The sequence below is a fragment of the Sycon ciliatum genome, chromosome 2 (assembly GCF_964019385.1).
Source record: "Sycon ciliatum chromosome 2, ocSycCili1.1, whole genome shotgun sequence".
In the NCBI taxonomy this organism is placed as follows: Eukaryota; Metazoa; Porifera; class Calcarea; order Leucosolenida; family Sycettidae; genus Sycon; species Sycon ciliatum.
The window spans coordinates 11,380,564-11,393,412 of NC_088644.1; the positions used below are offsets into that span (position 1 = coordinate 11,380,564).

General features: G+C 47.8%; 1 protein-coding gene across 1 annotated transcript in view; it reads right to left on the reverse strand.

Annotated features, from left to right (window-relative positions):
* LOC135808684 (uncharacterized) overlaps positions 1 to 10,804 on the reverse strand; it is a 25,772-nt gene extending 14,968 nt beyond the window's left edge. The window contains exons 1-4 of the mRNA XM_065321906.1: positions 10,122 to 10,804; positions 5,200 to 5,330; positions 2,209 to 2,375; positions 1,501 to 1,536 (exon numbers count right to left, since the gene is read on the reverse strand). Coding sequence (XP_065177978.1) covers positions 1,501 to 1,536; positions 2,209 to 2,375; positions 5,200 to 5,330; positions 10,122 to 10,693 — 906 coding nt within the window. The 5' untranslated portion in view covers positions 10,694 to 10,804. The remainder of the gene's footprint in view (positions 1 to 1,500; positions 1,537 to 2,208; positions 2,376 to 5,199; positions 5,331 to 10,121) is intronic.
* Between the last annotated feature and the right edge of the window lie 2,045 nt (positions 10,805 to 12,849).

The following is a 12,849-nucleotide window of genomic DNA, read 5'->3' on the forward strand; positions in this document are numbered from 1 at the left end:
GCAGGGTTATTATTATTATATTATTATTATTTCTTCTTCTTTTACTAGGGAATTCCCAACAGGCGTCAGCACCTTTTTACAGGGAACCCTAGGTATAATTTGATGGATGAGCGAAATTCAGCTGGTGAACTAGACATGCGGCAAGCCGGTGGAAGTGTATTCCACCTGGCAGCGCCCAAATAAGAAATTGCACTAAAGCCATATCGGGTGTTAGCGGGGGGGGGGGCAGAACAAGAGCAGCAGAGACTTGGCCACGGGTGGTGGCTGCAGTGTGAGCACCATGGGCGCGCAAGGTAAAGCGATCTCGCAGAAGAGGACTAGCAAGTCCATTCAGGCAGCGGTAAACAAAATTTAATACATAGGTTTTGAAGTTGAGGCGTTTCTCAAGGGCGTACAAGTTAGTAGGTTATTCCCTTTATCAGGGCTATTCCCTATAGGAGGGTTATTTCCTACAACAGGGTGGTTCCCTATGGCAGGGCTATTCCCTATAGCAGGGCTGCTCCCTACAGCAAGGCTGTTCCCTGTAGCAGGGCTATCCCTATAGCAGGAATGTTCCCTATAACAGGGCTCTTCCCTATAACATGGTTGGTCCCTATAGCAGGGCTCTTCCCTTTAGCAGGGCTAATCCCTATAGCAGGGCCATTCCCTATAATCGAGCTACTCCCTATAGAAGGGCTGTTCTCTTTAGCAGGGCTTTGTATGTAATAGGGCTGTCCCCTAGCAGGGTTGTTCCCTATGGCAGGACTGATTCCTATAGCAGGGCTTATCCCTAGAGAAGTGTAGGTTCATATCATTATTCACCGTGTTCCAGGGTTTAAAAAGGACTGCTTCAAACCTAATTCAAACATCTTCCTGTATTTCTGCCCATTCTTTATAATAATATTATAACTAACCGCACCACACTGATTTCCCTTTCCTCCGTTGTTGCTGCTGGAGTGTCGATTGGTTCTGAGTGTGTATAGGTGTATGTGTACATGTACATGTATGTGTGTGTGTGTGTGTGTGTGTGTGTGTGTGTGTGTGTGTGTGTGTGTGTGTGTGTGTGAGTGTGTGTGTGTGTGTGTGTGTGTGTGTGTGTGTGTGTGTGTGTGTGTGTGGCCAAAAAAGCCACTTCATAGCTGTGTGGTGTAGACCAGGCTGAATAGTGGCGGTCAATTCTTCAACCTTGCAAGCTGTTGAATGGTGCAATCCCAGCACAAGTTGCTATGGCTTCTGCTGTAGCATTGCTATCATCGCCTCTGGCGATGGGCGTCAAATGGTCCATGGTGTGTGTGTGGGGGGGGGGGGGGGGGCACATGTACCATTTTTCGGTCCTACGGTGACTTTTCATGACCTAAAACCGACTTAAAATAAGGGGTAATTGACTTGATTAAAACCTGGGTTCAACGCTATTGATCATATTGATATTGAACCGGTTAACCGACATACATGTATAGCTGGTAAAATACGGTATGTGCATGTATGTACGTGTATGTGTGTATTTAGGAATGTTTCACTTACTTGCCATGCACAGATCATGATGATGAGTTTCGGTAGCTGGACAGGTTGATCACAGACACACATACAGGCACATAGAAAACAGCTGTTTTCTTTCTTTGAAGCACTTGTATGACTGAGGATAGGTGATGGTGCAGACACGTACACGTGTTACCTGACCCATCTTCTGCAACTATGCAAATCTAATTAGCAACCCTCTGGGTTAGAACATCTTAGGGGGGGGGGGGGGGTACAGCTCAATGGCGTCATCATTAGCCAGTAATATTATGGCCCGTTTGTGGTGTTGTTCGTACCTCTGGAGATTGGCCCAGATCATCCACACTTCGGGTAATCTCACTCCTGGCCATCGTAGTACAACCGGTCGCTCAGGAGTCCTTTTCTCTACTGTATGTGTACCGAACGGTCCCGCTTTCCAATATGTTTGTCCATGTGTGTGCACGGTGAGATCTCACGAATGTTGGTGTGAGCAAAACTTGAAAGTCGTGTGTCTATTCCGATTGGAACAACCGGGAAACATATACATGATTGTGCAGTGCATTGGGATAACAGGGGGTTGTGTATAACAGAAATACGCCTGTCCTTTAACTTGATGCGATGCAGTCCTACCCTAACATGCAGTGGATCAGCTCCTATGCTAGCTGCACCCCCAGCAGGTTGTGTAAGTAGATTACACAGTCAAAGGTACATACGTATACATGGGACTACAGGTACCTGTGTCACTGAGTCGAGATGGTCCTTCGGGTGGTACATGACGAAGCTGTGCGTGACCATCTTGCCGACCAGAACATACAAGTCGGCGAGTGTGAACTCACGACTGACATCTCTCAGTATCTGGACGACCTTCTCGTTGAACACCTGGTAAAACAGGTGCAGTACAACTTTCACAGAGAAAGGTTTGCCAGAGGAACAGTGAGCCAAAAGAAAGGACAGAAAACCCACAGGGATAGCGTCAGGGTAAACCGTTGCATGCACTACAAGAAGAGCATACCCCCATCCAGTCACAACATGGGCCCCAAATTCTCACACGTGCTTGCACATCAGGCCCATGGTGCGGCCCTTGCCATTGGTCTGGCCACTCTGAAGTGCAGAGGCGACCGTTTTTCTTTACTCTGATCTCGGCTGGCTTTCAGGCAAACATGATTTCTATGTGCATGTGTGATAGAGGGCTTGTCTTAGTCCTGGATGAAGGTAGATAGAGCATTTTGGCAGGTTGAAGAGATTCACATCCCTTGCCTGGATCATGCTTTGCGCTTGCAAGGAACTTCTTCTCGTTTTCACACTTGAACAGACAAAGAAAGCCAGCTGCAGCACTGTTCTCAGCGTCATAGCCCACCAAGTCAAATGCCTCATAATTTACCCTCACAAAGTGATTTCTCCCGGGGAAAACGGCATGACCCACCGTGTCGCAACTACTCTGGCAATCTAGTGCTTGGAATGACCACAGTTCTGTCACTACGGAGCGAAAACAAGCTATTGAGGAAACTGCATGCAGGCACAAGTACATAATTGTACTGATGAATCTGTCAAAGAAATTCCAAAATGTTGATATTAGCCATAATGTGTGCAAGTTTGTCCACCTATGCATACTGAAACGTTGAGGACTGTATGCTACACTGAGTTTAGGGAGCAAATGCTGTGCACTCTGTACCGTACTGTCTAGCAGAGTACATGCTTGCTGTGCACATTCACTCTCACACATAGTGCATGTACAGTCAACCCTGCACGTGCACACTGCTACCTCTTGCTGCCTTCCTTCAATGTACAGGTCGTCCCTCGTTAATACATAATCTCTGGGACTTGACAAATGTTATGTATTAACGGGGTTTATGTACTAAACGACAGTGTACATAACTTGCTTGTATACCAGAATTTTTCACTTTTTTCAACTTTTCTGAGTATTTCTTGCTGCCATGACTAGGGAGCGAGATATTCTTGATTCCCTCGATATAACATAAAAATTATGTTATAACGGTCACAGTCAGCGAAGATTCTACAGTTGACATGATACATGCCCAGCGGCGCCTGTAGTCACTCGAAAAAAACAACAGAGCTTTGTCGGTTTTTGATGTGCGCTCTGATTTCTGAGCTAATTGCGTCCACAAGTAGAAACTAGAACACGATGTGCCTCCACTGGAAGGCCAAAAGAACAACAAATTATGTACTATTGAGGTAGGTGGCATGCGGGTATGGAGAAATGTTATGTACTAACGGGGTTTATGTACTAACGAATTATGTACTAACCGACAACATTTGTATGGAAGTGACCACGTTTCGTCCGGGACTTGAGATTTCTTATGTACTAACGGGGTTTATGTACTAACCGGACTCGTATTAACGGGGGACGACCTGTATTGCTTACAGTCCATTCATAAAAAGATGGGTCCTGGCTCTGGCGAGCTCCCGTATTTGGCGATTTTTCGTGATTTCATCGTACATAGTGCAGTACTGCAAAATTTGAAATTTGAAAAAGGGTCCAAAAAGGGTACCTGAACTGGGGTTCGAACCGCACAATGCACTGTTGCAGGCGGGGTCACACGGCCTGGATTTTTATAGTTTTTCCCAATTCAGTGCTTTTGGGGCAAAACCTGGCCGAAATCCTATTCTTGTTATGGCTTGCTTTTTGGACAAAAAAACTTCAGAAACATAATTGGAAGAGGATTCCATAGGGGATTGCAGAAAAAAATTCTAAAAAAACTCAAAGTTTGACCCATTTATGGCCAAAAGCTAGAAGTCCATCTTTTTCTGAATGGACTGTAGGTTCTCCATTACACCAAAGAACCGTCATCCATTGCCTCAGTTGTCTAGCCGCGTTTCCACTTCCATTCTGCTGCCATTGACAATTAGTTCTAGCTTCAATCAGTCAGTGCAGCTCACTGTATGCATGTCAGCTTCTGCCACTGTTCCAGCTCTCCTCTTCACTTTTTACTGAATTAGAGCTTGCTTTCCTTTTACTCGTCAGAGAAAGAAAGAGAGAGAGAGAGGGGGGGGGAGGAGAAAGAGAGAGCGACATGCAGAGAGACAGAGGAAGAGAGAGAGAGAGAGAGAGAGAGAGAGAGAGAGAGAGAGAGAGAGAGAGAGAGAAAGAGAAAGAGAGAGAGAGAGAGGGGGGGAGAGAAAGATAGAGCGAGGCGCAGAGAGACAGACAGAGAGAGAGAGAGAGAGAGAGAGAGAGAGAGAGAGAGAGAGAGAGAGAGAGAGAGAGAGAGAGAGATAGAGAGAGAGACTGGATAGAGACGAGGAGTGCGTTGTTAGATCTTTGACTCGTTCCAAATACAAATGCTAACTTTGATTCGGGCCTGAAGACTCCACAACTCAGACTTATTTCTGCTTTGTGCTGGCGATAAGCATGAGGGTTTGGGCCAAGAGGTGCACATATACTGTAGCGGACATGGAAATCCAGTCGATTGACCGGGTCCGGCTCTCTCAGCGCGCTAGCGCATGCAGAACGCTGCGTGCAGTGCACATGTTGATCCGATGGGACCAGTGCGCTGCATGCAGCGCATACATGTAAAGGCATGCGTGTACGAGTCCCACTTACCCACGACTGCATGGCCAGCGCCCTGGGGCCGCTAGACTTGCGACCGGATTTCCATATCCACAACAGTACTTTGTGAAAGTGAGCTTGGGGAAGCTCGACTGAGTAGGGACGCTCAGCCATCCACGATACTTACATGCAACAAAGTTGCACCATATCATACTCACTTCGCTCTCTGTCAAGGCGATTGCTTGGATATTTGATACGCCAGTAGAAGTCAACAAAATAGATCAGTTCACCGAGGATGTTGATGTAGTGCAGCAACGTCACCTCCCAGAATAACTTCTCCCGTTTCAAACTGTAGAAAGCACACACAAAATGCACATTCAGCCTGGATGCAGTCTCTTACTCTCTACTCCTCTCCCTCCCTCTACCTGCCTAATGACAATGCACTCTTGCCAGTAGTAAGAGTACAGTGCTGCTCAATGAAATCCGATTGGGTTAGTCAAGTAACCTCAGGCTCTGGGTGCTGTGCTGCCCTAGGCCTGCGGACACCGGCTGAGAAATCGTGCAGGGCGCAAGCTTGACTCATGAACACAACATTAGCCGTGGTTGGCTATAAAAAAACCTTGCAATCGCCACGCAAAGTGGTCATTGTCTGCCCCAGCCATGTATTAAAAAATGTTTTAAAAGTCACCTCCACCATTACACTTCGCTCTTTAGCCGACTAGGCCCTCCTGCACACAACCATCACCACTGCAAGGACACTTCCGTCCACCCTGTAATAATATGATACGACAGCCATGTATTGCTTGGAATTAAACTTAAACTTGCTACTTTGCTTTGCTTTGTGTGTGTGTGTGTGTGTGTGTGTGTGTGTGTGTGTGTGTGTGTGTGTGTGTGTGTGTGTGTGGAGATGACGGCACAGATAATTCCCACTGAACGCGCTCTCTGGTGGTCGAAACAGCGCTGCATGGAGCAAACAAATTGTTTGTCAGTATCTACAACTTGGAGTCGTGTTGCTGGTGTGATGAGGTCGGCCAGAGAGCACGTTTGGTGGAGGTGGAATTGCTTTATTTATAAATAGGCCGACAGCTGCTGCTTACCCTTTGATAACATGCTTGGAATAAAACTAAATCGGATTCCATTGAGCAGCATTACGTACGGTCGCTATGTGATGACATCATCGCATGAGATATTTTGTATGGCATTCAATGCAAGTAATTGAAGTATGCATTGGCTTACCACTACATAAAGCTGCACTGGGGAGTACTAAAATAGTACCCCCTGCCATAATAATAATAATAATAGAACAGTTCGCGTACAAGGCAGCAAATGCTAACCTTTCCGCTTCTGTCTCTTTTGAGCTCTACTACATGTGATGGTTGTGAAAAAAAGGAAAAGAAAAAACCCCGAGAGAAATGAAAGTGCACAATCGGATAGAGGTGTGATGGGTGTATGTAAGTACGCGCATGTATGTGCTAGTGTGCGTACGGGGAAGTGTGCGTGCGGGGAAGTGTGCGTGCGGGGAAGTGTGCGTGCGGGGAAGTGTGCGTGCGGGGAAGTGTGCGTGCGGGGAAGTGTGCGTGCGGGGAAGTGTGCGTGCGGGGAAGTGTGCGTGCGGGGAAGTGTGCGTGCGGGGAAGTGTGCGTGCGGGGAAGTGTGCGTGCGGGGAAGTGTGCGTGCGGGGAAGTGTGCGTGCGGGGAAGTGTGCGTGCGGGGAAGTGTGCGTGCGGGGAAGTGTGCGTGCGGGGAAGTGTGCGTGCGGGGAAGTGTGCGTGCGGGGAAGTGTGCGTGTGGGGAAGTGTGCGTGCGGGGAAGTGTGCGTGCGCGTGTGGGAAACGGAGTGCAAGCACCAATAGTTACTGAGCGGCCAAAATGCAGCGGTTACTGCTTGAACGGTAAGAACGGAGTCACTGAGCGGAGCGGGCAAAATGCAGCAGCTACTGATGGAACATGGCACGCCACTGATTCTTGTCAGTGGCAGTGGCGCGGACCTCTTCCAAGTCCCCACACTCTTCAACGGGATGTTCCTTTCTTGTAGGTCCTTGATGACCGTGGTGGCGAGTGTTGTCTTCGGTCTACCACGGTGGCCGGTAGCGTCTCGCTTCAGGTAGTATGTCATAGCTCTGAAAGCAGGTGCATTGGGGTCCATCCGAAGGACGTGCCCTAGCCTTTGCGTTCTGCGACACTTTACAGACAGCAGATATCGGTTCAGAGCTGCACCTCTTGTACAACGCATCATTCCTTATATGGTCTGGGTGACGAATTCCAGGAATCGTGCGTAGCTGTTTCCTGTGGAATACGTCCAGGGATGCCCTCCGTGAGTCCCCACGTCCCACAATTGTAGAGGAGGGTGGAGATCACGAGGGCATTGTATATTCTCAGCCGGCGCTTTTCTGATACCTTCTCCTTCCGGAGCCATAGGGAGAACATCCTGCCAAAGACCTGCGAGGCCTTTTCCATGCGGTGAGCAATATCATCACCCTCGCCCAAGTAGGCCCCAAGCTGTTTAGATTTCTTCCATCTTTCACCTTCAGACGTTAGAAGGATCCATTCTGTCTTCGTCTCCTTTACTTTCAGACCCCAGACCCCAAGCGTGGCACTTATCATGGGCAAACCTTCCTTGAGCCAAGATAACTTACGGGACAGGAAGTTAACATCATCAGCGTAACCTGTCTCTGGTGGGATCATGTTATCATGCTCTGGCCTTGGAGGGAAACGGTCCCGACACTCCCGCAGGGCAGCCTCTAGGTAACAAACGAACAGTATCGGGCTGAGCCCATCTCCCTGCGGAGTCCCGATATTGGCTTCGAAGAGATTGGATTCCTTCCTGCCGATCTTGACTGCTACAGAGGTACGATACAGCAGGTGTTGAATCATACACACCTCATCTGAACCCGCAATGCCCGTCATGACCCCCACCACCTTCGCTCGGTCAAGTGTGTCAAAAGCACGGGACATATCTAGTTCTAGTATGTGGCAGTCCCAATCGTATCGAATTGCTTTATCTGCAAGCCATCGGATGCACCATACAACGTCACTAGTGCTGCGACCTGCCCGAAATCCAGATTGAGTGGGCCTAAGGAAGCTAGACACTTGCTTCGATATTCGGTTCAGAACAATGAGATATGACTTTGGGGATAGTATTGAGGAAGGTGATAGGGCGTAGGTTTGCTGTTGATTCCTTCGGTTTGTTTGGTTTGTTTAGCGGGACAATCGAGCCACTGCTTAAAGTGGAAATAAGATTGTCTCCATTCATGATGCACGAATTGATGATTTCCGATATGACTGGAGCAAGCTGACTACAGGAGTACTTGATCAGCTCTCCCTGGATACCATCAGGACCACATGCACGACAATTGCGCAATTTGACGGCTGCCTTTACGACTTCTGCTGGTTGGATAGGATCCTGCAGTTGGTGTTGCCGGGGTTGATCAATAGGCACTGCGGTGGGACTGTGAAACAAGCGCTCAAAATGGGTTGCCGCTGCTTGAATCTTTTCCGTGTCTTTGCAAAGGGTTTCACCGTCCTCTGAATGGATTATACTAGCTGGGGTTTCTTGCTTTTCTTCAGTGCGGGTGCAGCTGCAAACATCCTGGCGGAAGTTGGGGCGTTCTCTACCTCGGCGGCAATGTGATCTATCTTGTCATTGGCGTCTTTTCTCTGGAGTTCCCGGATTCTGTGCATCAACTGGTTTCTCTGTTTCTTGATTGCTAGATCAGTGTTGCCCGCTGCCATCTGCAACCTCAGTTCTCGCTGCTGTTTTGATATTTCAGCTACGGCAGGATTGGGCATAACCAGTTTCCCAGCTGCAGTCCGATGCATGTAGCCTGCAGTTGATGCAGCAGTGATCGACTGCCAAACATCCGTGGGTGATTGATTTACTGTTTTGATGTTGCCCCGGCATGTTCTTTTGTACAGCGGACTGATACTGGATAGCTATACTGCTATTTGCAAGTCGGTTGACAGCTAGTGGGCCATAAAGCATGCATGAAAATGGGGATTAGCACTGGGATTAGCACTGGGATTAGCACTGGAAGCACCACAGTCAGTGCTGCTCAGTGAAATAATAATTCTTATCACTCCCTTAGTATTGACTCCCATTGATTTTCGCTATACCTACTAAAGCAGTCAAATATTCCTGCATACTTAAGTTTCACTCCTTAGGGCTATACTGACTGCTTATATTTGACTGCTTGCAGCTTAGGGGTTGCGCAGTTGAACGGTGCCTACAGTCCATTTCAAAACTATAGACGCGTACCTAGGCAAAAACCGTTACTATACCACATAAAATTAAAATCTGTGATCACTTTGTGCATACATTTTTTCCAAATTGGGCGTCTGTTATCCAATCGTTTAGAAATTATATGAGAGTAATTGTGGAGCGGACCTGAGCAATAATCCGAAAACTATTCTCAAAAAGTTCCAGCCAAATTTGAAATAGTTCAAAAACATTGCGCGTCTATAGTTTTGAAATGGACTGTAGTGCAGCATGGTCAATGTATGATTAGGTGTACTAGGTGATGGTGCAACGGTTGTGCAATCATAAAACCGGGATTCATGAGGTTATCATTCTGGAATTTGAAATACGGATTGTTTGTCGTGATAAGTCTAATATTGACTTCGTACTTGGTCAGTACAGGAAATAAAACCTCGTAAAAGACCTCGGCGAAGCCGCCAAGGTCCTTTACTCGGCTTTTATTTCCTATACTGTAAATATACAAAATTTCGGCGCTGCAAAATTTTGGCACTTCACGATTTTTGACATTTCGGCGGCGATTTATTTTCGGCGTGGGGTAGAGGGCATGTGCGACAGGTGCTGTGAAAAATTTCATCAGCGTTTTAATTTAGGCGTTTTGGGTCGGTGCCGAATATAGCCGAAATTAAATAGCTGCCGAAAATTTGTATATTTACAGTATTGACCTCGTACTCAGTCAATATTAGATACATTACGCATAGCCATAAGCATGTCCATGCCAAGACTGACGCTGTGCAGCCTAGCCATGGCCTGCAAATACTGTACTGACATGTGAATTGGCGCATGCCACAGCGCGCAAACTGGATTCGCGTGATCAGATTTCGCAGCACTACACGCAGCACAGTCTGTACACAAGTCGATGCAGCTGCGGCGTGTAGCAATGCTCACCTCTTCTGGACACCCCGCGGTGGGTCCGCCAGTATGTCTAATTCCTTGTCGCACTCGGCTCGGTACGGGATGGCTGTCGGATGCGTGTGAATCCTCCTCTCTATTTCCTGCACCTCCTGCGAGTCCTTGCCACGGGCCCAGACACACGCACGGCGCTTGTAGTTCAGCGGGAAACTACCGATCCGGGCGTCGACCTCTGTCAGAACTGTTCCAGGAGCTGGGTAGCTAAAGCACGTCTTTAGATTGCTGTATGGCTCTGGTTGCTGCCCGCGGAAGAACCCTGTCCCGGTAACCCAATGCAAACGATGCCTCATCGGCTGCTCAGGTCCAGGCATATACTTTTCGAAGGGTAGATCGTCAAGATCAAGAGGTTTGTGTCGCTTGCACGGCTCTTTCGTGTCGTCGAGCAGCGATTTCACTCGGGCGCTGCGCGGAAATTCCTCCCTGCAGTGCGCTGTCCATTCCGACCCCCGCCTGGGTCGGTCGCTTAGCGTTTCGTCCAGCACCTTGCTCATCTCCTCCACGAACGCAGTCCACTCCGGGTGGGCACCGGTCATTGGGTTATACGGCATGTTGCTGCTGCAGGCTCAGCTGACGGTTCGTCGCCAAAGAGCAGCAAATCATGCAGTGCAAGCCGGGAGAGTAGACTACCACTACTGGCACTGCATTTTAGGAAGATCTACTAACGACGTTACGTATAACACGTACAAGCAAGTGTCTGCCTGCTGCTTCGGCAGACTGGACGAGAAGAGGATTCACTCTTCTTCCTAGCAGATCACACATACGCACGCACACCTCTTCCTCTACTACATAATCATGATAATAGCACAAGCTCTGGACTGTCAACATCTTTGTTCTTTGTCATGTACTCATGACAGTCATGTCTGCTGTATACGCGAGTACTTCTAATGTTGTATCTTTTGACTTTTGTACTAAAGTCTTTTATGTTGTTGTAGTCTACGTCTAGCTCTGCGGTGTGCGCGTGCGTGCATCCGCTTGAACTACCCGGTGCAGTGCCAGTGGTCGAACACTGACTGTCAGTGAAGTGTCACTAGTCGTGTTTCCATTTCTGTAGCGTGTCGCCAAGGTTACGTACAGTGTGCGTACATGTACAGCGCATTATGCCTTATCTTTATGGGCTTGAAAGTGCTACGTCACAGCATCGCAACAATTAATATTTCAAAAATTCAAAAGCTGGATCCACTTGGATCCAGTTTTTGTATGGATCCAAGCACATTTCAAGCGGTCTTACCCACAGCATGGTGATGACGCCAGTGAAACTGACTGATTTGGCTACTGGGGGCAGGGTTAACTGGTGGCGAAATAAAAGTCACACCTGCATGCGACATGAGTGGGTTGCTATGCACCCACATACTTAGGCAATAGCAAAGTCACACCTTAGTGGATCCAAAAATAGAAATCTGATGTCAACTTACTACTCCCTGGCCGTTTTGACGTCATCACTTTCAAGCCCTATTTAGGCAGGTAACAGACTTATTGGTTGACAGCAGGTACTTGTCACCAGGACATAGGCGGAGGACCACCGTGTTCGCAAACAGTGCCTCCGGCTTGCTACAACCATCCACGGTTGGTAGAGCCCTGGTCTTGCGACCATCTGAACCGTATGGGTGTTATGTTAGACCCGATTCTTACCCTCATTATACTGGGGAGTTGCCTTAGGACTGAGTATCAAGTTGATTCAAGAAGACATCCAGCGAACGAAGAATACACGACTGGCGGTAGATCTACAACAACAAGAAGACGAAGAACTCCCTAGTATGATGAGGGTCAGAACCGGGTCTAGCACCAATACGGTTCAGATGGTCCCAAGACCGGGGTTCTGCCAACCGTGGATAGTTGTAGTAAGGGACACTGCTTCCGAACACGGTGGTCCTCCACCTTGTTACATGCTGTCAACCAACAACATGTTTAAGAAAAAACAAGGTTTATCTGATAGATAACAGACTTGTAATACCAAGAGTACATAACTACACAATGTAGTTATGTACTTTTAGTCTTGGTAATACATAAACCCATACTATACACGGAGACTCCCTCGATTTAGGCTAAGGCCTGTGGAGAATCCATAAATACAATAATACACACTAACTCCAAGTTCATGTACACGACCGGCATCAGTAGATCCACCGAATCTGAGAAGGGACATGGCATACTGACCAACCACCACAATCTCAATCCCTTGACAAGACATGCAGAATCCCTGCATTTCTCTCAAAATCCCTGGATGGCACAAAAACAAGTGAAAAAGAGCTTTTCTCGCCCAAAAAACGTTCGACTCTGCAGATCTGCGTACAGCACAGTTGTTACACGCTCCTGTCCCACACATGCTTTTGCATTTACTTGTAGTGCATTCCGAGAGTGCGCTTTCTACGTTTGGACTCTGTTCCTCCGCATAGCTGTCACCTCTTCTAACTGTTATTTGCCTCACATTTTCCTTCACCACCTCACACACAACAAACTATTGGTTTCCACTGTTCTAGCAATGCTTTAGGAAGTGTAGCCTCCCACGACTCCATCCACGCACCTACTCTTCTCTCGACCTCTACTGCATTTACTATTGTATTCTACTTGGAACATAGACAAGCATGTCTTCATTCATCTTATAAAAGCCTCTATCCTCTCTTAGTTCCGCATCTGTGGCTCATTCTCACAATCTAGTCGCAACTTTCTGAAGTCAGACTTTACTTGTCGGTCACCCCGAGCTGTT